This window comes from Seriola lalandi, unplaced genomic scaffold (assembly GCF_002814215.2).
Source record: "Seriola lalandi dorsalis isolate HSWRI2012SDOR001 ecotype SW California unplaced genomic scaffold, Sedor1 jcf7180002054272, whole genome shotgun sequence".
Classification (NCBI taxonomy): domain Eukaryota; kingdom Metazoa; phylum Chordata; class Actinopteri; order Carangiformes; family Carangidae; genus Seriola; species Seriola lalandi.
Window position 1 is genome coordinate 176,276 of NW_019524825.1, and position 26,339 is coordinate 202,614.

Sequence of the window (26,339 nt, forward strand, 5' to 3'; positions counted from 1 at the left end):
GTCAGTCACTCACAGACATTCAAGACAGTACAGAAAAACTATAATTTCCTACTTTTTCTTTTTTTGAGTGGGAGTATTTTACTATTTTTAATAAGCCAGTTGTTTGTAGTATTTAGGTATTTTTCCAATAGATTTTATGAGCATTATTCTTAATTCATTATCTAAAGTATCAGCAACTATTAATAATAGCAAGTAGCCTATTTAGAATAATTAAGAAAATAATACTAATAAAATTGCTTCAAACTTATTTGAAACCTTTATCTAGTATATCTCATTCATCACTTTTAATGCTAGAGTCCCTCAGTGTTGATGTCTTTTTGCAACTAATTTACAGTATTTACAAAATTGGCTTAATTATTGTCTCACAGCCTGCCATATAATAGTCATTTGGTAGACATTGAGATAATATGGACGTATAATAACATTAACATTATGTACATTTACATAACAACAACATTGCAACATGATGGTTTGATGAACTATTCATAAAGTCAGTCTAGCATTTGATCGTGTGGTCCATTATTGTTGACTTATGTAAGTAAACTTGCCACCATAGGAACAGGTGTACCGACTAGACCTTATTGTTCAGTCTGAGACATTTTGATTCAACACAACCTAATTTAGGCATAAATTCCCTGTGAGTACAATATAAACCAAAACTCTTAAAACTAAAATTTGATCTACCTTACTTGACAGTGTATATCAGGAGTACAAATTCCTAAACAACTTGGCACTCCGAGTCCGGAGCCCCAGTTGCCAGCACTTGCCTGCTTTACCTAGTTGGTAACCCAGCCTTTCTGTGCATGTGTGTAACAGACAGAGAGCAGAGTTTCCTTCCTTGCTCCTTTGTGGTCTTGGAACAGATTTTAGCAGCAACTCAAACCCATTCTTCCAAAAACAAAACATTTATTTCTCCCAAAGGACAAAGGCTCATCTTTTAGCAGTATTTACATCACACAGTTCCAATTCAATATCTGTACAATTCCCTTAGGATGCCCAGAAATAAAGTCAAACCTCAAAGTGGTGAAACAATAAAGAGGACAGAAAAGATGAGCTTCCTGGTACAAGGGAAAGAGACCCAACAAAAAATGAAATAATAAAAAAATTAAATAACGCAAGAGAGGTTATGAAATGGCATGGTTCAAGTTCAGACTTGTCCAAGACCTTTGCGACCATTAACACCATTAACGTACCATTTATGTACCACTGGACAGCGTCCTGATAAATGATTGTAAACAGAGGGAGAGGATCTCTCCTCAGTCGTCTTCCAGCCAAAGACAGTGATGATGGATGTAGAAGTGATGGAAGTGTGTGACTTCCTCACCTTCTTGCTTGGTGTTCAAGGAATGTTACTATGGAATAGATGGTCGAGGCTGTTGAGGGTTACGTCCCAGTGATTCCTGTCTTACAAAAAGGGGCGGTAATGACAACTCTCTTAGAGTGCACACACACACAAACAGGCATCCGTCCCACACAAGCACACAATGACTTGCTTATGGATGCACTCTCACCCTCACTCACACAACCAGCTGTAAATTATGTATGCGAGTGTGTGCATTTCACACACAGTGCAAGCAAGTCCACACATATACATGCTCTTTCTCCTTTCAACTCTTCAGATGGAGAAGATGGTGCACAAGAGCCTCACAGGTTGGTCTCATCCCATGTTGGGTCATTCATGCTCTTTAAAACCCTCCTCACAACCTTTTCAAGATCCTTCCGTGCTCTCTGCTCCTCCTCCAGTGATCTCTTCATCTTCTTATTATCCTGGTGTGGAAAAAAACCATGTAACTCATGCTGTTGTAAAACAGTTTTAGAGAAGAATTTTGTGTCCCTGTCTCAACCTAAGGCAAAAACTAACAGAAAACCCTAATCCATTAAAAAAAAAAAAAAGAGGTCATTACAAATCAGTTTAATTCCATTTAGCTAAAATTATGCCTACCCACGACTCAGCGAACATTTTTTTTAAATTACTTAGTCATATATTAGATAAATCACACAATCACAATCAAAAATATCCCAAACACTCACCTGTTTTAGCTCCTGAACCTCATCCCTCAGGGCGTACACCACATCCACCAGGCTCCTTTAAGACAATAACACCCACAGGACAGCTTATTAAAGGATAGCTTCACATTGTAACAATTACATCAACCAGAATATGTTTCATTGTACATATGGGTACATGAGTGTTGTTTTAAGACGCACTTGATAAGATGTGAGCCTATCCTATGAGCTCAGAGCAGTAGCATAGACCAAAAGCAGTTACAAAGGGAGTTACAGTGGACACGAAGTCTGGTTATATTTCACATTTTCTTAATGTCAACAAATCCCATGAAAAAAACTAAACCAACAATAAGTTAAAATGAAGGGAGACTGCAGTTTATATCCCTAAACTTTGGAATATTTTACTTTTCATTATTAGATCATCCATCTCACTTGGCATTTTTGGCATGACCCAATAAATGTTGTAATACTTGTTTACTTTTGTTTTAATCCCATGTTTGTGATATTTGTTTTTGAAAATGTTCTGTAAAAATACATCTATACGTACTTACTATATCCAGCTAACAAGTTCTCATACCCTGATACAGCTTATTCCTCCGTGCCACGGAGCTCCACTACTGCCCAGAAACTATTAAAAACACATCACAGAGTCACTGTGTTGAATGTTCCTTCATTACCACGACCACGGATTCTGAGCTCGGCTCAGCTGAAAATAGTCCCGAACAAATAAACTATCCAGTTTGAGGAATGATTGCAATAATATACAGTAACACAGCACAGCTGATCTTCAGTAGGAGCGGATGGACTTGGGGTTGTGCGCCACAGACGGGGTATGGAAGTGGACTATGGAATTTTTGGTTCCGGTGTTTTCATGGGATTTACAATATGTAAAGACAATGATTCAGGACAGAGGAGAAGCAAATCATCTTACTTTTCTTCCGCTGCACTTTGTCCGTTGCGACTGGGATCCTCCACAATGACTTTTTCCTCACCAGGGATGATCACATGCAGCCCTGTTTCCCTTCGGGGCCCTGTTTCAAAACACAAGAGCACTCAACACTTGGTACTTGGCTTTGTCTCACCTTGTAGTGACATTCAGTACCGAGTCATCTTCAGTACATTACTTTTTCTGACCACAGTCTAAACTTCTTTATTGGAAAGACCGACAGCATCAAAGAGAAGCAAATATACACCGCAATTGGTAGTAGTGTGTTAGTCATGCACAGAGAAGATATCAGACAAGAGCCGAAGGAAGGTGAAAGGAAATGAGAGGCTGTGGAGATATCTGGCAAAAAAAAAAAAAAAAGAACACACCCACACAAATCCCTTCATTCAGTCACAATACAATTCTCTGTTGACCTGAAATTAATGAGAACTCCACCATCTTCCCCAAATGAAAACACACACCAGACAATCGAATCTGCAGTCCTTACAAATCACCAGAATGCCAGCATCTACCAAATGACAGATTTATTCAAAACTCATAATACAGCGTTTGGGACTTGGAACACTTCAGCAGTATAGAACAAATACACTGAAGGCGCTGTTTGCAGACAAGACATGGTCACATGTGTGAACTGAATACAGCATTAGAGCACACAGAGAGAATGATGGTCAAAGACAGTTAGTTTCTTCACCCTGCCTGTCCCACAGTTTGACGTAGTTTCTTAAATCACAGAATACAACTGTCACAAACTATAGCACATGATGTAAGGACAGTGATATTCTTAGCTCAAATACTCATAGAAGGTAGAATGGAATTTTTTTTTCTTGTTCCATGACAACTAGTATTTACAGAAAGGGAAACTATGTGCTCTTCATATTTCAAGTCCACTCTGACAGTATTCTGAGGTTGAATGAATAGTTCACATAGAAATGTTCCCGTATAATCACGGTCTCTCTCTTTTGTCTTTTTTTTTTTTACCCTCAATGCTTTCAAAACACCAAAGGTGATCATTTACACTACGAATGAGCATTTACTTTACAGTAACACTGAATACTTAAGTCTACCTTTAGGACTATATCATACACACTCTAGGTAGACGACAAAAAGTACAGAATTTAACAGATTCTAACCCCCCCACCCACTGGCCCATTACATGATTGTGCAAAATAATCCAAACACTTCATGTTATAATTTCAGTGTAAACTTTGATACAGACCAATAAAATGTAAAAAAGAAAACAAATGATTCTTCCAGGGATCATTTTGTAAACATTGACATACAGAATAACATATAAATTAAAAAAATGCCTGTATACAAAATAATGAATACAATAAAGAAATTATTTCAGAAACATTAAATAGTACCGTAACATGGACCGATATATTCCATATGTCACTCACATTGCTTACTGTAAGAGGAGATAGACTCTAAGTGGATGCCAAACTTTTAATACCAACACTGGAAAAATACTTCTTCATAAAAATAGTCATTAATGCGAGATAGTATGGGAAACCTCACAAGCCAGACAACACACAGGCATGTCTGGCTTATGAGGCTGTATCATATGTACCAGTTTGTTGTGACACAAGCGATGTTTGTTTTTGACATTACATTAACCACGTCAACGGCTACACCTTAAAGGAATAGTTCAAAATTTTGTAAACTGGACTCATTCGTTTTCTTGCTGAGGGTCAGATAAAAAGATCGATATCACTCTCACGTCTGTACAGTTAACATGAAGCTTCAGCTGGGAGCTGGTTAGAATAGCTTAGCATAAAGAGGAAACCGCTAGTGTAGCAAGTTTAAACTGATGAGTTATTTTCTGTTCGCCTGGCACACAACTTGAAGATTAAAGCATTAAATTATATAGATTTATTTGCTTTCCTAACCTCCTGGCTCCAGATTCATATCTAGTGAACAGATATGAGAATGCCATCGATAATACTCGCAGCAGGAAAGCTATTTAGTATATTTCCTAAAATGTCAAACTATTCCTTTAACAAGCAGGAGACATATTCCTATTGAACAAAGATATTCAATTTGTATTACACGACGGTAGCTGTATGAGGTTGTAGTTTACAGTTCATTAGTGTCTGACTGGCATGCTATGCTTGGTTTTATATGATCATTTTAATTTCATTAATGGAGTAACTTGAGATTGAAAACATACTGTAAATGTAACCCTGTGGAACCACTGACAGACAGCAACATTACTGGAGCTAAGATCGGGCTTTAAAGGATGATGCTTAGGAGACTACACAATACAGTAAATGATTAAAATGTTAACTTAAAGGGCCAGTTCACCCAAAAATACAAAAACAAACTTCACTCTAGTGAAGATTTCTAGTCATGCAGATAGTTTCACAGGCTTTCTACCTCCAACCTAATACAATGGACGTGAGAGGAATTTCATTTAGTTTGTTCAGATACATTTTTAAAAAATCCCACAATGACAGTGATTTGTTCAGGAGGATATAATTTCAACTAAAACTGCAGACACCGAGGTGAGTATCCAGAGTAAAGGATGTTGAAAAGACCTATTTTCAAATTGTCATTTTCAAGGTGTGATTGCCACATTTGAATCCCATCCACCTAAACTGCATTACAGCAGAAGAAGAAATCTCTAAGATGAAATCTAAATACCAAGACATTAAAAACCAAATCTATCTGCACAGCTAGATACTGCACGAGGTAAGTGTGAAAATGTATCTTTTGTAATGTGGGTGAACAGACCCTCAAATTCACCATTCTTAGTCCACTAGCTTTTATCCAGTTTGTAAAAGCTTGACCAGAGGGTGAGTTGTATGTGATGATCTCCTCTTTCTGTAGCAGCAACTACGGACTGAGTTTCACAAACTATTACCATTAGCAAGGACTTTGAATATTCAGCAGTGGTCTGGTTATGTTGAATAGGATTCTGCCTTGGGCTGGCAACATGGATTAAACTTCAAATTATGAAAACAGCAATCATATAAAATGCTAAGAATTTGGATATAACATTTGCATGCTGCTATATTATCAGGCAGCCTGAATCTGTGTGTGTGCGCGTGTGTGTCGCATCTGTGCTATGTTTGAGCATACATACTCTAAAAACACATACTGGAGAGAAGTAGTACATGGTAAATAGAATATACTCGTTCCTGAATTACATCTGAATATCAGACAGGAAAAGCTCAGTCCCCATCTCTCCCTCCCCTGGGTCTCCCTCCCCCATATTCCACTCCAACCTCCGTCTGCTCTCTGCTAAGAGAGTCCGCCACACTTATGGTCAAACAAGGGGAGTGGTCACATTCAAGATAAATTAACAAGAATTACCTAACACTTACTGCATGACAACTACAGAAAGAGAGGAGGCACATAAAAGGGAAAGTGGCAAAGGCAACAGGGAGATGCTTTAAACATCTTCAAACAAACTGTCGAAAAATAAATAAACCAAATAAGTTAACAAAAAAATGAACAAATATATAATATAAAATAAATAGATAAATTAAAAAAAATCTAGTTTCCTTTAATACATTGAAGGTAAAAGAGGTAAACGTGCTGTACGTTACATCACAGTACAGCGTGGCAGTACTGTACGTTCTTTAGTTCTGGTGAGAGATGCAGCTCTTGCGCGGCACTGAACCCATCCTGTAACTGTGGGTGGTCCAGATGGAGTCATAGTCAGAGTCCTCCGAAAGGTCAGAGGTCAATTCTGGCCGTGACACGCTGCTACGGCGGCCCGGCGAGTCCACACAGGACCGGTCCACGTCAGCCAGCACGTGGTTGTGCATCAGGTCAGTGCCCTGCCAGGCTGGTGGAGGCGGGCCAAGGTGAGGGTGACGCAGAGGGAGAAATGTTGGGCGAAGGAAGAGGGGTGACGGTGCAGGAGGAAGGAGGGGGAGGACGTGGCATACGCAACACGCAACAAATGGTAAATCATAAAACCAATGAGAGATGGAGGACGAGATGATGGAGCAAATCAGAGTACATGGAGAAAATTGCAGCACGGTATGGAGAGAACAATAATTGATGAAAAAAAGAGAAAGAAGGAAAACCAGGTAAACCAGAGCAATGCCAAAGAGTGAGGAGTGGAGGAGAGACAGAAAGAAGAAAAGATACTGTTAGAAGGATCAGCTCAGAATACCAGTGTTAAAGAAAGGCACTGAGTCATAGAATACAGACAGTCATTACCAAGACAGCAAGCTCCGGTACGAACCTCACTTCTTTTGTGCATGCACATGTATGAGTCAAATGTTGTGTTTTCTTACTGGAGTTCAGAGTCTGCCTGGTTTTGGCGCTGGTAGATGTGTATAAGAGACAGAATTACACCATCTGCAAATATTAGGATAGATTAGGTTTGAAACTAGAGCCAGCAGATGATTAGCTCAGTCTAGCTACGTACAAATATTGAAAGCAGGGGAAACAGCCGGTCTGCCTCTGCCCCAAGTTCCCTAATACACACATTACTTATTTGTTTAGACTGTACACAAACAGAAATGTAAGGTCATGGCAAACTATTCCTGTAACATGAAAAGGATATCACATTTGGTGTCATTGAGTTCAACACACAAATCTGGACATGAAAAGGAAAGACTTTGAACTTACTCTTCCTCAAGGCAAATTCCTCCTCAGACTGTTTCCTCTCAGGTTTGCGCTTGGGGAGGAGTTTCTTCACACTCTTAGGACTTTTACTAAGATCCTTTAATTAGAAAATTTGAAAAAAGAAAAATTAAAATCTACATACAGTACATTACAAACACACAGACACACACACACAAAGATTAAGTCCCTCACCTCCTTGTAGCAGAGGGCAGCAGAGGGCCGTAGCGGGGGTGCGGGCCGCAAGCAGCTCAGGCTCCAGGGTTTGGGGGTGTTGGGTGGTTCCAGCGGACCCCACATCATCGTGCTGTGAGATGTTCCATGGGAGGAGGGGTGAGGCAGGGTGTGGTAGGTGGGGGCCACTGTCATGGACCTCCCCTCAGCATGCCGGGATGGCGTGAGGGGGTGAGATGGTAGCTGAGGGACGAAAACAACACGGCTGATGAGCTGAGGCGCCATTTAATAAATAAGTGCACGCTTCACAATCAAATGAGTTTTATTGTTTTAAAAAGCATTTGTTATGTCATCTTAATGTTCTACTTTGAACGTATTTCCATGCCTCTGTGGAGCACTTTGAATAAACTTACCTTGCCTTACTTTCAACTGTTTAAGAACTACACCAATTGGGTAAAGATTGATTAGAGTGCAACGGAAAGATTTTGTAAAATATACCAGTTATCAATTATTTCTCTGGTTTGGGTTACAAAATTAAATATAGTCAATGTATAATCATCTGTTTAGACTAACTTCCAACAAAGTCGCACCTGCTCCTCAATACCACCATTAAAACATTTCACACATTTGAACTGCAGTTTTCAGTAATACTAAAGTTAACTGTGGCTCTTTCTGATGGAATCAGACATTGTAGGAAAAAACAGCCCTGAGCAGAACAGATGTCCTACTCCTATACCCCAGGCACATCCTCTACTACCTCTTGGGGATCCCAAAGCATTCACAGGCCAAACGGGATATATAACCCCCTCCAGTGTGCAGTCTGTCTTGCGTCCATCCCAGGGTCTATTCCCAGGTGGACATTCCCAAAAATACCTCATGATTTGGAACAACAATTCCCTTTAACTGACATCCTGCAGATTTATTTCTTGATTTAAAAATGATTTTTCAGACAGTTACGTTTTGCCAAGATGCAGCCACCAACATGCAAGTGGCCTACTGTACATCAAATGATCGTTATTGTTAACTGATTATTCAAGGGCCAAGGCGGAATGTTCACTAAATGCAATTGTGTACAACAGCCATTTTAGTAAGAGAAATAAACCACTTCACACGGGGCTGTGCACTCATTTGAGATGATTGCTACACATAATGTGAACCAGCCTCTGAGGTCATATTAATTTTAGGGGTTCAAACTGCAAAATCGGTGAGAAATCAACATATATATTCATAGTTATTTACACTACATTGGGAATGTAATGATTAGCGGAAAAAAAAATCATCTGTGTGTGGGTTTGCAATCATTAGCTCCTGACCGTGTGGCAGGGAACAGTGAGAGGTTTGTGGCTGGGTGCTGTGGCTGTTGTGTGTTTGATCTGTCTGGTCAGGTGCTCCACCCAGTCTTGCAGGTCCTGCTGGTTGGTACACATCACATGGAGACGGTCAAACATCGTGCCTGCAGGGACAAAGACAATGTTGCTGAAGGAGCTATGTGTAACTGGATTGAACTCTGCATCTTGCTCATTTCATGTCGTCTTACCATTGATCTCGAAAGCATTTTTGTGGGCTTCGCAGTCTTCTAATTTGGTCACTGTCATACTGGCCAGGGGCAATTTTCCCTGTGGAGGGAAATCATCAGATCAGACACAAGACATGAGAGAAACAACCCTTCATCCACTATATTATGTACAGAACACTCTGAGTATAAAACACTGTAGAGCAGAATGGAGAGGGAACTTTATATTTGGATTCACCTGAGAACGGGTCAATTACTTACCTGGAATATGAAGCCACTCATCCTGGGGCTGGCAGACAACATGAGGAGGACGTGGGGGAAGAGCATGAGGTACCGCTCACTCTTCTCCTGACAAACAGGAACAGGTTCAAGAAAGAGAGGTAAATGCAGAAGAGATGGAAACATGACACGAGGCACAGTTCAGATCAAAGATTCACAGTGAGTTCGACCACATCTAAGGAAACTGGCTACTTTTCTTCAATTAAAAATGACTGACGTGCACCTATTAACCACAACACAATTGAGTGGTAAACAAACATGAACTCTCCTCACACTTGAGTGAGTACTTGAAAAATACCTGTGAATAACATTAATTAGTTAAATGGAAATGAAAGCACTGCAATTTATGCATTGAGATATTACATTCACAGGTTATGACTATCTGAAGTGCAGGTGAAGGAGGTAGATGGTGCTCATACCTCTGAGCCAGGACTCTGGACTAACACCTGGCTCATGTAGAGCACAGAGCCCAGGGTCTTGATGTCATCCCCCTCCCACAGCCGGATGGACTCAGTGAGAATCTGCAGCTCCAGCTCCTTACGCTTCCGCACCTCCTGGCACTGAGCCTGGCATGATGGGAAAAGACAACTGCTCAAAGGCCTGCTATGAATTCATGTCACATGAAGTCTGTTCACATGCTACATCGGACCAGGAAAGGGAGGATTTTCAGCTTACGGATAGATTTTTGAAAGACGCCATGCACTTCTGAATGTCTGGCCTGTCAGGATAACTCTCCTGAAAGAAAAGAAATATGTTGGTCATCATAACATCACATCACATCGAGACAAAACGTTTATGCACAGTACACACACCTCCATGTGCCTCTCCAGCTCTTTGAGTAAGGTCGGGTATTTGTCAATTCTCATGAAGGGTTTACTGAGGCCTGTGGTCAGGGTGAGGATCCCAGGGCTGACTGCACCCCTCCCCTCCATGAACTCCCCCAATACTTCACTGCAAAAGGAGGGAAAGAGAGAGACAGAAAGACAACATAAATTATTTGCTTAGCTCATGAGGCAACCTTGATGACCTGCAATGATTTTGAATATTTCCTCTTCATCACAAACAGCATCATCACAGGGTTTGAAACCAACTCTTTTGCCTCCGTTAGTTATCTTACACTGGTTTCAAAAACAGTGACGGTCAGACATGTTGCTGTCTTTATGATTAAGATTTACTGAGGGTTGACAAAAATCAATGATACACAAAAGAAGATTAACTTCCACTAAGTAAACACAGTCACAGGAGCATTTTTCCTTTTCAACTAATCCGCAGATTATCTGTTTTGAACAATTGGCTAATTGTTGGCTTATAAAGTGAAAATTGCTCACTATTCCCTAAAGCCCAAGGTGATGCCTTCAAATATCTTGTCTCGTCCAACCAACAGTCCAAAATCTAAAGATATTCAATCTGTGATGATATAAAACAGAGAAAAGCAGCAAATCTTCAGAGAGAGATGCTGGAACTAGGGAATGTCTGGCATTTTTGCAAGAAAAAAATAACCTGAATGATTATTTGATTGTCAAAGTAATTGCCAGTCAATTGTCTTTTGAGTGACGATTCAATTAATCAATTAATTGTTTGAGCTGCAGAGGCAGCTTATAGTTTATCATAATAAAAGTTATGTCAAGTATTCCTTAAACACTTTGCCAATCTATATCAAAAAAGACAAAACAAATGGTGAATGAAAGACACATAAAATATATTTTCTTCATGACACTACAAACTAAAGTTTTGAAAAATGCCAACATGCTGAAACCAGCAGCTTTTACACAACTTTGCACAGCATTCGTTGCTGTCCATCATGATGCACAATATTTAAAGAATCCTAAATATAATTAAAAGGATTGATTGAAATGAATGAATGAATTAAAAGAACACAGACAAGTCACATAATTCAGATGCGCCTCAGGTCAGCCTCTACCCACTCAATTATGGAGTATTCCTAAAATAGACACCTTCACGGGTCCTCTCAGTCCTCTCAGTCCTCAGTAACCAAGACTGCCGGGTCACAATTAAATTCAGCCTAAAAACACACCTTTTGAATTGAGATGGAGCGTGTGAAATCTAAAGTAATATGTATTTCAGCTGTGTTCAGCCGCTGCTGCTCATGATCTGGTGGGGGAGCATGTTGGGTTTGTAAGTGCTGACCACGTTAGTTCATGCAGGTTCAGGAAGGTTTTTTTTTTTTTTTTTTCCCACAAACCTGTTTAGGATCTAGCTTAAACTTTTGGCCTTTTACCGTCTTGCACTGTAACTGCCCAAACTGAGGTTTTTTTTTTTCCATTCTCTCTCCTCTGGTTGTAGCCAATACAAATGAAAACACTCCCTCAACTGCAGTTGTGCTGATGATGGAAATTAGACTGCAAACTAGGCACTTTGTGTCCACAATAGCTGCCACAGTCAGCAAACAGCAGGTAACTACAACTGTAACACAAAGACCAACTCCACAATACGACCAGTCCCTTTTCCTTTTTTAATACTAAACCTACTGTGTAACATCAAAACCTTCTTCGTCTGCTTCCATGTGACCAGTTGTGCAGCATGAAGACAGCTATAAAAAATGTTGCTGATGTGTAAGCATACCTGTACTGGGTCAGCACGTTAACTGCACAGGGATGGTTGGAGCAGTAACCGATATAAAGAGCTTTCATCTGGGGCATGAGGTTGAGGAAGAATCCACCCACCCTTTGCTGGCTTTCTGGAAGCCTAAAGGAAAAAAAAACAAGATCATACACACACACTGATAAAAATACAACTGTGCAAACTCTCCTACACCAATAACAAAGACTGGGGCAGTGGAATATGGAGGTTTGTGAAATGTGTGGTATGGGACAAATGCATTACAACATCACAAATACTGTATGTGATGCTATGTATTGCACAGGCCCTGTAGTACAGCCAGCCCAACACTAGATGTCCCTCTGCTTATTATGAAACAGTGAAGATGCTGCTGCAGTGGGGCTTTGTGTGTGCAAGGAGGGACTTACTTGGTGCACTCCTCCAGTGATTGGACAAGCATCTGCTGGAAGGTGCTGATCTCCTCCAGGTTTCCCAGAATCAGAGCCACATCCGAGCTGCTCAGTCTGGAGGAAAAATTGATAATGGCAAAAAGCGAAATGGTGACTGCATATTCAGTGACATTTAATGTGTCAGGCACTCAATCCAGATATGTTGTTTGGGAACGGCATAAAATCTGTTCCAACTTCCTGTTATACAACAACCATGCTAAAATAAACAAGTCGTACTTGTCAATGCTCTGAAGAGGTCGCAGGTAGTTCGTCAGGAGGCTCTGAAGGTCCTTGGAATATTCTGTCTCTGTTTCTAAAATGTTTTGCAACACCTACAACAGAAAAAGGAAAAACATCTCAAGATGCATCGTACACCATGAGAATGTATGAAAAAAACATCATTGCACTGTGCTCATCATGCAACTGTGATCACAGCTTTGTGAATGACACCTGCCCCCAGCTGCAGGAACATTTCCTGGGACACTCACTGAGCGTTTTAGACAAGAGCTCAGAGAAAGTATGTCAATGAGTTGTTTAGAGAGAGCTGTGGTTGAAGAGGCCGAATAGATTTTATAATAGTACTCCATATAATTACTCGCTGGCAGGAGAATTTACAAATGCTGAATGGAAAAAAGCACAGACAAAGACAGAGATTAAAAAGAACTGGCACTAATAAAAACCCCCCACACAAACACAGCCTATTCACTATGATGTTAGTGAAGAAGTAAGAAAGCAAAAAATGTGAAAATAAGGCAGATTTCAAATAACTGTTGAGTTGTGTCCTCACCAAGTTATAATACGTCTTGCTGATTGCAGAAGTGTCAAAGCCTTTTGGTGGACTCTTAAGGGTGCCAGACTTGGGCGATACTTGTTTGTCTGACCAGAGAGAAACAACAATAATGAGTGACATGAATTTTATAAGTCATTCCCACAACTGAAACAAGTCAGAAATCAAAAATACAATTTGCTACATAAAGAATTCCTACTGACTTTAAACAACAACAACGTCCCTCTAACAAATGTCGTTTTCAGTGGCTGTTGTTTATTTGCACATCTAACGGACAAAATGGCTTTATGCTTTTCTCAACCCACAGTAAGGCATGTTTATGTTTTCTGTGTACTAGGATTATTGTATTAGGATCTGCACTCAGAATACTAATTCTTCAGATAGAATAACAATAGATCAAAAACACATCTTTAAATGTTTGTATTTTCTTTTGTCGGATGAGAACGATCTGAACTGAACTAATGCCACTCAAAATATATCAGCTGGGTGATGATCAGACTTGTCTAAAATTTATTACAAATATCTTGATCATGGGTCAAAATTAGTGATAAACTGGTAAAGTAAAGAAATAAATGTCTTTCAGGGAGAGGATAAGATTTTGAGCTGCTGCCTCTTGCCACACGGCATCTCAACCCGTTTTACAAGCAAAAAAACAACAAACCACAGCAGGCCTCAAGAGGCAACAGATGTGGGGCTGTGCTATTGTCACAAGGCCAGATGGAATAGCAATGACAAAGGCAACTTGTCTATAATTTGGCGCTTTTTGTCAGAGATGTGAAAACATCTGTTTAGAATATTATTTAATCCGTCAAGCTGCTCTGTGCTCCATCACAGAGGAAACAGGAGCAGGAGGCATTTTTGGAAGTAGTAACAGATATAGAATAATGTAATGAATCACTACACTCCTGTTTTAATATCTTGGTGTAGTGAGCCCAAGTTTTAAAATAGCATGGAGGTGTCTTTGGTAAAAAGCTCTTATGTTAGTTATCAGTATCATAACAGAAAGTTCTGTTACCAGGGTTACCAGTATTTAAGTTACCTGCTGCCCAGAGGTAGCTGAGGTACCTACCAGAGCCTTTGATCTCGCGGACATAGTTGCTCGGAAACCACCCATTCCTGCCATTGAGCGTCCCCTCCCACCAGCCTCCCTCCTCCTGACGAGTCACACCGATGATGTCACCCTTAGAAAAGGTGAGCTCATCCTCGTTGGTCTGCTGGAAGTTGAAACGTGCCTTCACCAGCAGCTGCTGTCCACTGTTTTCTGACATGTCCTGACAAAGTCACCAAGGAGAGAAAGAAACAAAAGGAAACGTAAGCACTAAGCAGATGAGGAGACGAAACACTGGTGACTACAGAGATTTGTAATGAAATACGTTAGGCTTCATCCATTTCGTGAAAACAAATATTGTGCAATATATGGTATATATTCATTATTTCCATCTGAGACTTTACTATGTTGCAAGCAAAATTTTTAAGGTGTAATTCCACTGTGAATGCATTTTTCCTGCAAACCTTTCCATATCTTTTCCATGGCCCATGTGTAACAGGCAGAGGCTCCCTTTGATTTGACTGAACTGGGATTGATTGTTAGCTTGACTACAGCAGGTGGGACTAACTTCCTATACTAACAATAGATTTTATTTTAGAGGAACATGGAGAATTTAGACACGTGCTGCTGTGTCACCTTGAAACCTGCATTGTTCCTGATTACTTGCATTTAGGGAACTAATCTGTCAATTGCATAAACAGTAAGACAGTATGTCTCATCCTGTTGCTTATAGATGTTAATCGAGAGCAAACCCAGGTATGATTGCAGCTTTTACACAAAGTCTGGTGACATAAATATCTCACAGTGTAGTTCTGGCTACCTTTAACCCGAGCACACAGAGATATATATGACTGAAAACAACATGAGTGGGTGTCTTTATACAATTATTTTGGGTAACAACTTGGAAACCGTAATTAAACATATTCAAACACTCATCGCACATCTGCACTTAATTAACTATTTTGTATTATCATCAATGATTCATTAATACTAGATTGCTGTGACAAAATAACAAAAACACATTAAAAGTTTTCAGTGACTCAGATCTACTGTAAAGTGCGCTGTTAGTGACTGACAGGGAGTGTTGACCTCACCAGACTGCGAAACTGGTTCTGCAGCAGCTTGGAGGATCGGCCCAGTGAAGCCTGAGAAGACAGCGACTCAAACGACTTGATGCGGTGGGCTGAAGAGTGTCGGGCACACACCGAATCACTGCCCACGCCGATATCTGCACAGAAAGGGCAAAACATAAATACACCAGACCTGATATTTGCAGTCAGCGCCCACACACCAATGACTACCCGTATGTCTTTCATAAAAACACCCCCACACGCATCACTCATATTGCACATATTTTGACTAACCTGCAGTCACTTTATTCAGAGCGACTAGACTGCTCAGCACCTTCGCAAAGTTAAGTCCCAGCAGCAGGTCACTGGCCTCAAATGGCTGTGGGTGAGAGAGGAAAGAGAGGGAGGGGAATCGGGGGATAGGGAGAAAGGGGGAGAGCGTGAGTGCCAGAGAGTCATCGACAAGTGCGTTTCCCTTTTTAAAGGTAATCACTAATTCCAGTGCTGCAGGGCTGTGTCATCACTTGGCCACACTTCAAGCGCTGAACAGTCAATCGATAACTCTTGTTATCTATGACGGAAGTAGCTGGTGAAACACACAAGTTCAGCAAACACACACGTATCTGTCGCAGCTACACACAGACACAGCTTTCTATAAAGCTGGTTGAAGTATGAGCATCACTAAAGGAACTGAGCTCATCTGCCTACTTCATGAAGAGGGAGAGCATCAAAGGATGAGACTGGCAATATTCTAAGCTTTTGTTATTGTCATCGAAAACCAACAATTTATCCTACTAATAATTATTGCCTGCAAAGCCAAAGCCTTGTTTTTAGAGCTAAATTGCTCGACTGAGGGTTGAAACTAACAATTACTTCCATTACTGATTAATCTGTCTGATTAGTCAATTAATTGATCAGTCTATACAATTCCAAAAATGGTGGAAAATGTCCATCACAAGTTCTCAGAGGGACATCTGCAAATAGTTGCTTTGTCCAACCAACAGTCAAACATCCAAAAAAATAACAAACACATACATTAATATAAATGAGTGATTAATGGATTAGCAAATTCATTGTTGATTAATTCTCTGATGCAATCAATTAAATGACATGATGGGTGGGTTTGTCACTATAGATGCTGCTTTTTTCTCTATGCCATATACAGTATTTCCATTTTAGTGCAAAAACAATGATTAAAAACACATCAGTGGGCCACACTGTTTCACAGTGTGACATGGTAACTCATTATGATGAATACAGGCACTGTAGTTTCAGTCAATCCCACGTACTCCACCCCGCTGCTATAAATACTCAATAGTACACCAAGTGTGTATTACTCCAAGACTGAAGTGAGCCCCCAACAATCACTGAGAATGAACTTGTTTACATATTCTTTGGTCAGGTAGTGCCAGATTTAAAGGTGTCCAATGAAATTTTCTTGTAAATCAACAAAAGTTATGTTCACGCTCTGTATTAGTCACCGAAACTCATTGTGTGCATTCTTGAGGTCTGAGAAAGAGAAGTACTGAATGCATTTCCTCCCTTACAACACATTTGCAAATACAATTCTTACAGCATTTTAAATCCCGCATTGTTTACATCCATGTGTGCTAGCAAGAAGCATCCAGCCCTGCCGTTTTTTTATGCTGCATTCACATCATACGGGATGCATCATGTATCAAGATGCGAACGAATTCACATCATCAGACAAGAAAGTTGAATGATTGCAGAGTTGCTCAAGCGAGGGTTAAAATGACGACAAAACACAATATCAGTTACATTTGGGTATCAGTCACATTGAACCACAGAGTTTGGCTGAAGTAAGATAACCCTGCTTGCTTGGTTTCAGGCACTTCTGTATTATTAAGTGAGATATACTGATGCTTTCAGAAAAGTCACACTATTGTAGTATTTACCAACTGGAAACTTATAGCTATGATTACATGAACAGGGCAGTGTCACAGACGGGGCAGGGGAGTCTGAACGATTAATGTGTTGATGATTTTGTTTTTTTCATACGGGTTGCTGAAAATAAGAAAAAGGTAGAATAAAGCCAGCCTTGTCTTTTAGCTGCAGTAGAAGCGTAAGCACTGTTTGTATCACTTACAGCGTGACTGTCACTAGCCTCTTGGTTAGTATGAATGGCAGTGATTGTATCTGTGTTGATGACTGTAGTTGTCCTCTCTCTTCCTGTGTTACGGCTTCAAATGATTAGCTACTCCTGCTTCACTCATATTCAGGGTGAGTGACTGTTAGATATGAGTCTCTTTCATCTTCCGCTCTGATTGCAGATATGTCCTCAGGGAATATGTGAATGGCTGTGAATGTGAGAGTGTGTGCTTGCAAAAGAGAGTGCATGTGTGTACGTGTTTGTGTGCGTACAAGCTGAAAGACTCACTGTCGTTGGTGGGCATCCATGTGAATGCACCCTCTTCCTCACCCATCTATACTTTCACTGGGACTGAAACTACAAACCACATTCAGTATTTGTATTTAACTTTTCATTCCCACCATAACTGCAAAATGTGAGTTCTCCCTACAGCTTCAAAGTCATTTAACAGGGTCCCAATTAGAAAAAAAAAAAAAATCTTACACATCTCTTAACAGTGAAACAGAGCGGATGGTGCACATTAAACATTCATGCAGGGAGATAATGAACATGACTAACATGACAAGCTCAGACACGACTGCAAAGCCTCAGCATCACAGTCAGGTAATGATCCCTCAGAGCAGGCTGAGAGAATAGTGCAACACCCCTCTGTGACTCAGCAAGCTACAACAGCATGGCAAATTGTACCCACACTTTTTCTCATGATTGAGGAAAGACTGTTTACCTTCACAGGGTGTTTACAACCAACGACTCCATGTACACTACAGTTAATGGGACATGGCCACATATAGAAATTACTTAAATAGTTATATTTAAATATTAATGCTTCTGTGAGTCCTCTTATAGTCCAGTATCGTGGAACTGTCTATAGTGAGGCAGCTAAGAATACGTTTAGTATGTATTTAAAACAGTGGCACTGGAGACAATAAAATAAAAACAATGGGGTTGTAGACTTTCAGTTTGAAGGTAAACATATATGCCAAGTCAGTCGCCTGACCTCAAACCAACTGATCATGTGTCTCAGTTCTTGAAGACAAGACTGAAGACAAAAAGCACCTGAGGCGAGCGAGAAGTGAAGATTATAGCCTGACTAGATGGTTTTTAGATTTGATTTGATGAATTGGCCTGGTCTATTTAAGTGGCTGCAGTACAGACCTGCTGCTGATGTCTGTGGGTCACAGGCTTTAGCCGATCATTGACCGCAATGAAATATGAGCTATGCCTTTCATTTAGTTTATCATACTTACTTTTAGTGCCTTAAAGTATGTGGATAATGTATTTTTAAGAAGTCCTTGATGATAGTGCATTAATGCAGATTTGAGCAGAACTGCCCCTAATGATTATTTTAATTATTGACCAATTATTCTTTCAATTAATCTGCTGATGGTTTGGTGTTTAAAGGATCAAAAAACTGAAAAGCGTCCATCAGAGCCCAAAATGGTGTCATCAAATGTGACTAACAGTTAAAACATGACATGTAATACAAGGGAAATAAAGTAATCCTTATTTTGAAAACTTTAAATTCATCAAATCTTTTAGGATTTGGGATATTTCTCTCGATTGACTAATCGAATAATCGACTAATAGTAAGCAGTTAAAATTGTGGAGCCGGAGCAGACTATGGCTGAAACAATGAGTGCAACAATTTTGATAACCAATTAATTGTTTCATTTTAAGTTTAATCAATATTAAACTTAAAGAGGCAATATTCTCTGGTTGCTGATGCTACAATTGGCTCCTTTTCTGTCATTTACATTACTTCTACTTAAATATGTTAAGAGGTGCGGACTGTTGATTGGACAAAACAACACATTTGAAGTTTTCACCCTGAGCTCAGAAGAATTGTTGTGTACAAATCAATTGATTAATAGAAAAAGAATTGATGGTAATTGATGCTAAAAAAAACTACTCTTAGTCGCAGCCTTGAGCCGACATCACAAAAATATGCCTCAGTCCAACTACATTAAACAGCCTCATATGTCTACTGTGGTAGTTATACAGTACCACAAACTCTTCTCGTTTTTGTTTTTGTTTTTGATGGTAATGGATCCAAACTCTCCCATTAGTCAAGACAGATGGATCTGGTAATTACTGCCAGGGTAGATGGAGGGTAGTGTTACTGTTCCAGTGGGACCAGTGAGGTCATGGGAACTCTAAAGATCACTTCCTGTGGTCAAAGGCATTAGAGGTTAAGGGTCAGTACCAGCAGCTGCCTAAGTGTCAGACGAGGTCTTGAGGCAGAGGTAAGATCAGATCTAAAAAAAGGATCAATCCAGCTGAAATACACCAACAAGACACGCAAACACAGCAAGACCAGCATGTTGATAGTCAGCCAAATGTCCTGCTTAACTCCATTAAAACGAGGTAGGTCAGCGCTGCAAAAGCACAGCGTCTATTGGTCTGTCTTTCACATGTAAGCGGCCGCTGCTCTAATCTGTGGCCGCAGCTACCTGGGTTCAGAGCCAGCAGTGCTCTGGAGAAGATCCATCTTTGCTCTACAGATGGTGAGCGGGAGGACTGCCATGTCCCAAACTACAATAATCCTGTGCTGTCGAGTTCACTCAAAAACAAGTCACATACATTTGAACACAATCTCGCACGCAAGGACCAAACAGTCTATATAAGAAACAGGAGGCAGTATTGAGTACGTGAAGACACAAATCAGCATGACATTGACATGATGGGGATTTTGAATATTTATCAGTAAAAGAAAGTGAATATTATTGCTCAGCACTGTTGCTACAACCTGTTCCTGCAGTGAGCCAAAACAAACAGAAGTCTTTTGCAAAAATAAAACATGATAGATGTCTTTTGCTTCGCTGGCATCTCAGCTGACTGTAACTATTAAATGGCATGTTTCACATACTGAGTATGACAGAGTTCTGTCTCACCCCATCTCCACCTCTTGTTTAGTGGCTGGAAGCTCAGAGGAGAGAGGCAACGCTGAGGAACACTGAGTTTCATTGTCAGACCAGGGTGGTTCAATGACCCCTCTATGCACTGGCCAACACACAGCCTTAAACAGCACGCTGTCCTCAATTTGCTTAAGATTATGGAGGTATTCTCATTAGCCAAAACTATAATGTACTTAAATATTTCTAAACAGACCTACATGGGTGAGGTCTTAATTTGTGGACATGTTCAGACTGCACACCTTATAACAATAAGACTGTATTACCATGTCAGAGCAAGACCTACTTACATAACCATGGCCCTATATTGTCCATAGCTGCAATGGCTATTTGTTTTTTAGCAAAAACTGTTACAGGCATCGGCTGGTGTGAACTGGTGGTGACAATAAAGCCACGCGTGAACCCGAGGACAAAGCTTTGCATTAATTAGAGAGCGTAAACATTGTCATGGCGCCTCTAGATTCAAGTGGGAAATGTGAACAGGCTACAGTGTAATAAGTTTTAAATCAATTCGTGTCACTTTAAGTTGCCATAATGTTGCAAATGTATCGCCACCGGACGGACAAGCAGAGCTCTCTCACACCGGGCGACGGGTGATTGTTCTCGGCTGCTAGTCCACTCCTCCTCCCCACTGTCAGGGGGCTCCGTCCGTCCACTCCATGAGCCCATTGTTTATTGTACCAGAGTCTCCTCTTAAACACATAAACTTCACATTTCACACAGCAACCCCCCTATGGTATTATGTGCAAAAGAGGGTCACATGAACGACAGATATGAGCACAACTATGAAAAGCCACTCACCTCGACGCGGAACGATGTGCAGCCCTTGAGAAACTCCTTTATGTTGTTCAGGCACTCGCCGTCGTTTTTCGGCTCTTGGTAAATCTGGAAAAACGAAGACGCTTGTTAGAGATACAGCTCCTGGCCACGCTGCGGGTGTGTGTTGCTTTTCACACTGCGCTTATCTGTGACTTTCTCAGCCCTGAAAATGAATCTTCTCTATCGACGCGCATTCTACAGGCAGCGTTTGCACTGGGCCTGACGCTCCGGGAGGCTGAACACAAGTCCCGCAGCGGGGAAGTGGAGGAGCCTGTAGTATTGGGTCGAGGGAAATGACGTTGACAAATAGGGATCCCCACTGATGTTGTTGTAGCCTATGGGTGCACTGGTTTTTAGCATAACCTCCTTTAACAAGATGGATACGTAGAGAAATAGAAAGAAAACATCCCATATACCACCACTGATATAAATGGGGAGGGCAAAGTATCTGCAACTAATGCGCAACACTGACTATAACCCCAGTGCTAGATGACTAACACCTCTCTGACAGTGTCAACAAAAACTGAACATTATTGGCATCATAAAAGAAGACTTTATGACAGAGCAGTTGTATTGGATTGCATTAGATTTTACAGGTGTACCTAATAAAAGTGGCCACTGAGTGTGTAAAGATATATAGGCAACAGTATGTTAGAACCTGACTGATGAAGGATTTTTGAGGGCAACACCGACATAGACAGGGGAGAGTTTAGAGAAATCTGATCACCATTAATTGGCTGATATTTATTTCTAACACTAAAACATAACAAACATTTTTGATAAGGATCTATTGAAGGATTCTGATCATGATATGAATTGATTATGGGTTTAAAAACAAACTTATCAGTGGACAAACCCTGTAAGGCAGCCACTGTATCTATAGCTACCGTCTCTTTGGCATTACATTGCTGATATTTCTTATCAGTTTGACATATACACCAGTACTGATATATCTGCAATGAGTTAGTATATAGGTTGGTACACATATTTCCATCCTCTCCTGTTCTCTCACTCCTAGGCCTTCTACTATTTTCTTCGTATTTTCCATTTTTCTCACATTTTCTAATCTTTTTGTTTTCCTCAAATAATTTTACATCATTTTACTCACATTATTCGTTCTCTTACTTTCACAGTGTCATTTTCCTCAGTTTCAGTTTTTCCTCATATTTCCCATTGTCTGTATTATGATTATTGCAGAGGTACAGTAATTCCAGGAAGTGGAAGTGGGCTTGTAACACTCATGGATAAAAGAAGACACTGTTTAGATTAAAGGGAGTAATACAGGTAGAATTGAAGCTATGCAAGTTGCCTCCACCATCCTCACATCATGGTCATCATTACCACTGCTCTGCATGTGGAGGGAACTGAGCAACAGAGGAGATGCAAGTGAGGGAAGCACAGAAGATTTTTATAGCTAATTGAAATGAACCATGATACCGCCTCCTATTTGTATCTTTGTCTATAATGTAATGGCTCTGACACCGACCTTGATGGCAACTGACATCTGGCCCAGTTGTGGCCCACATCTCCTACTTTCCTTTGGCCCACATACACACCCAGGATTGCCTGCACTGACAGCAATTACTTAAACTGAATGTGGCTACGGGAACTCAGCCAAGACATAACTGCACGAGGGCCACATCTCAGGGATGCCATAGGCCACATCTGGGTCAGATAGTGACTGGATATGGGTGGCCAATGATATTTGCCAAGGATTTACAGCCTACTCATTATTATATAAGCAACTAGTAAAAGTGGAAATATTGGAGAAAATGGAAAGCCTGGCATGGGGAAACAGTAAAATATTAGTAGAAATAGTAGGAGTATTGCTGTTTAGACCGATACATCTGCCAGGCCAAGCCTGGTCAGTGTTAACATATTGCAGATATATCTGTATCTGTGAATATACTGGCTGATAAGTAAGAAGAGCTGTCAGTGCTGTTTGAGGTCATTAAGAAACAGTGTCAACATTACATAGTTTGTCCACCAGAGAGCACTGACAAGTTTGATTTTCAACACTAAATATCCTGTTCAGCACATATGTTGGTCACAGTTCATATATGCTAATGACTAAATTTCCTTCTGCAAAACAAAATATTGTTTGTTATGTTCATTTAAATAACATACAGACTAAGATACAGATTGGCTACTGGTCGATATATTGTTAACAGATTTTCAAATATTGATTTATATTAAAAAATCTAGTATTGGACAGTCAATGTTGTTATTGTTCTTATTCTTATTGTTTTAATTGATATTACCATTATCCTTATCAAATGACTTTGTATTAATTTACAGTTTGGCTCATTAGATCTATAAGTGACATTTGTTGCCTCTGGCATTCCTCAGATGTGGTTACAGAAACCTGTCCAGGGAGGACAAAAACACATAGTTTAAATCCATTTCCGCTATTTCACATCCTGTCACACCATTAAGATTTAGTTATTATATGGCGCACATAAGCAATGCGTGTGCATGCAGCTATATGCAGAGGACTTCAGCTCGTCAGGTTTTGTAAATCTTCTTAGCAGTTATTTGCAAATAAAACATTAAATCCTCCCTGAAATGAGATGGCGGCAGATTTAACTGAATTTAAATCAGCTATATATTGGCTGATTATGCCACACGCTGATTTGGATTTCATCCATTAGCACTGGGCTAGAACACATCATTGCACATACAGCCTTCCTGAAACGCTCATGTCTACAAAATGGTGCAAAACAGAATTTAACTATGCCACCGAAATTAAACAACACCCCGTTGTCAGTGTGAGAGGGGGTGGGGGGGGGGGTGGAGGATAAATGGAGGAACCTGTTTGTCATTTAATAGGCAAATTTCTCACGCTTATATGGATCTGCAGTCAGCCCGGAGCAGCACATCCACTTTTAAGGAAAACATTGCCGGGTAAACACAGGCCGAGCTGTCTGAACTGGCTGAAGCTATAGGCAGCCATACGTTGACAGACACAAACACTGCGCTGTTTCTTTAAATGGGGAGAGGGTCCATCTCTGCCTGTGCGCCTTTGCAGTCAATGGCGGCCCACTCTTATAGCTATGGTCTGTGTACAGATAGCCGGTCATCCCTTGCTGATCATACTGTGTGTATCAAAATACATTGACATACAAGCTACATCCGTCTGGATTAAAGAGGAATTTAAAACAGACGCTTCAAACGAGAAGGCTGATCTGCTGAGTGTTTAGATCTGCATTGACACATATTAAACAAGGCCTTCATTATCAAGATCTATAGTGGATCTAATCGCCCCTGATAAATTTGATCAATCAATTCTCATATGGCCTTGTTTAGAGCAGATCAATACGCAGCGGACACAACGGCCTTTCTGTCTTTTTTTTCTCCACACACTGATACACGTATATGCAACCATATAGCGTTGTTTTCGCAGACAATAACCCGGGCTGCCGTGACCTACAAAAGAAATCGCCTCATGGACCAGTGGGCAGAAAGAGAAGCCAGACAACAAACCGCGTCGGTTTCACGGATCTGGGCAGCACACAGACACGCCGACGGGGCGGGCGGTTGCAGTGGAGAGCGGGGTGGGGGGTAGTGGGGGGTGGGGGGTGGGCGGTATTGCCCTTACTTTTTCCGTGGACCCCGGGCTGAGCCGCTCCAGCAGCCTACACAAGACCACTCCATCTTTCAGGGAGGTCTGCAGAAATGCTTCAGGATCCGAGATGGTCTTCTTCGGCGATTCCAGCACCCCGAGCGTTATCAACCATGTAACCGTCTGTTCCGCCGAATTCATGTCCAGTCACAACAGATCCTATTCAACAAAGCGGCGGTGTTTTGGGTATCTTAACAGCGTTGCTGCCCCGGTTACGCTGTCATCATCTGCGCGTCAGAACAGAAACACAATTAATCCAAAAAAATGATGCATGAGATGTCGATGAGAGAGTGTGAGAGAGAGAGAAAGAGAGGAAGAGAGAGAGAGAGAGGCTGCGGGAAAACCTCTAACCTCGGGTGGATGCGGATGACGGCTGGCTGGTGAAAATTCAGCAGGTCTGGTTCCCTCCCTTGGATGGTGTGTGTGTGTGTGTGTGTTTTTTTTCTTCCTCTAACCTGGCAAGCTGTCAAGTGCGGTTCGCTGTGATGCGTTCAGGCAGTGGACTGCATACATGCGCATCGCAGCCGCCAGCCACTCATCCATTGGATGACATCACACCAGAGGGACAAGCCAGTCCAACCAGTTGTTAGGACTTTCAGCATGACATGAATAGGCTTTTTCTGCGTGGCTTTGCATATCCTGCTCCTTTTTATCCGTTTATTATAACCACGCCACAGGCTGTCTGTTGTTATCTGCTGTAAACTGCAGTGTTTTGGACATGTCTCAATTCATAAGGGGAAAATTGCTGAGCAGATGGAGCACCAGCATCAATAATGACGCTATATTTAATAGTGGTTACGTTTTAAAGGACACATTTAACAACTTGTAACACAACAACAGGCAGGAAATTTAGTCAAGACAGTTGGATTTGAGCACTGGGCAACGATTATCTGCTTTATCCATAAAAGACCTCAGCGATGCTTAAACATCACTGTAATGAGTAGTTACAGCAGAGTGCCCAAGCTGATGAGTGGCCACAAAACATTAAAAAATATAAATAAGGAAAAAAAAGAGGGAAAATGATTAGTGTTTATTTTTAATTTTTCTCAAATTTCTTTTCTTCTAATTTTGAAATATTTGATACTTTCACATCATCAGGCATTTAAATCCATCAAATTAAACAATCTGAGAAGGAAATGTTTGTCCACAGCCACGTTCTGATGAGGGAGAAAGTGAGAAAAGGTTGGGAACCACTGCCCGAGAACACTATCCTTCAAAGTATTGTCTGTAAACCTGCAGCAATATTTCGGCCTGAAGGCGACCTGTTGAGAGAAAACACCCTGGACAGTTAGACGCAGGGACAAACAGACTCTCACTGAGCAGTTAGGGATCAAGCGAGAGGACCAGGGACCTACATGAACAGGAAAACATTCCAGCACAGAGACAGGGCTGGACCACAGTCATCAAGACATTAAAAAGATGATTATTAGTTGATTAATCGACTGGTAAAAATAATAATAAAA

General features: G+C 40.8%; 1 protein-coding gene across 1 annotated transcript; it reads right to left on the reverse strand.

Moving 5' to 3' along the window:
- Positions 1-886: 886 nt before the first annotated feature.
- Positions 887-25,359, reverse strand: arhgef7a (Rho guanine nucleotide exchange factor (GEF) 7a). Its single transcript, XM_087173697.1, has 23 exons — positions 25,228-25,359; positions 24,853-25,103; positions 21,237-21,320; positions 15,708-15,792; positions 15,438-15,571; positions 14,365-14,566; positions 13,296-13,384; positions 12,746-12,840; positions 12,488-12,583; positions 12,084-12,206; positions 10,313-10,451; positions 10,176-10,235; positions 9,920-10,066; positions 9,483-9,569; positions 9,246-9,324; positions 9,022-9,161; positions 7,730-7,951; positions 7,501-7,634; positions 7,204-7,232; positions 6,567-6,746; positions 2,939-3,038; positions 2,032-2,086; positions 887-1,767 (listed from the first exon to the last, which is right to left on the reverse strand). Exons 2-23 carry the CDS (start codon positions 25,015-25,017, stop codon positions 1,645-1,647), a joined length of 2,568 nt encoding a protein of 855 aa, XP_087029823.1. The 5' UTR covers positions 25,018-25,103; positions 25,228-25,359; the 3' UTR covers positions 887-1,644.
- Positions 25,360-26,339: the final 980 nt, after the last annotated feature.

What these genes read in the sequence shown, in the direction of transcription:
- arhgef7a (XM_087173697.1), bottom strand. Translation starts at nt 25,017, where the DNA reads ATGAATTCGGCGGAACAGACGGTTACATGGTTGATAACGCTCGGGGTG. An exon ending in GCAAGACGTATTATAACTTG is followed by an intron (nt 12,841 to 13,295) that starts GTGAGGACACAA and finishes TTTCTGTTGTAG; the next exon opens with GTGTTGCAAAACATTTTAGA. An exon ending in CCTCTTCAGAGCATTGACAA is followed by an intron (nt 12,584 to 12,745) that starts GTACGACTTGTT and finishes TTTTTCCTCCAG; the next exon opens with ACTGAGCAGCTCGGATGTGG.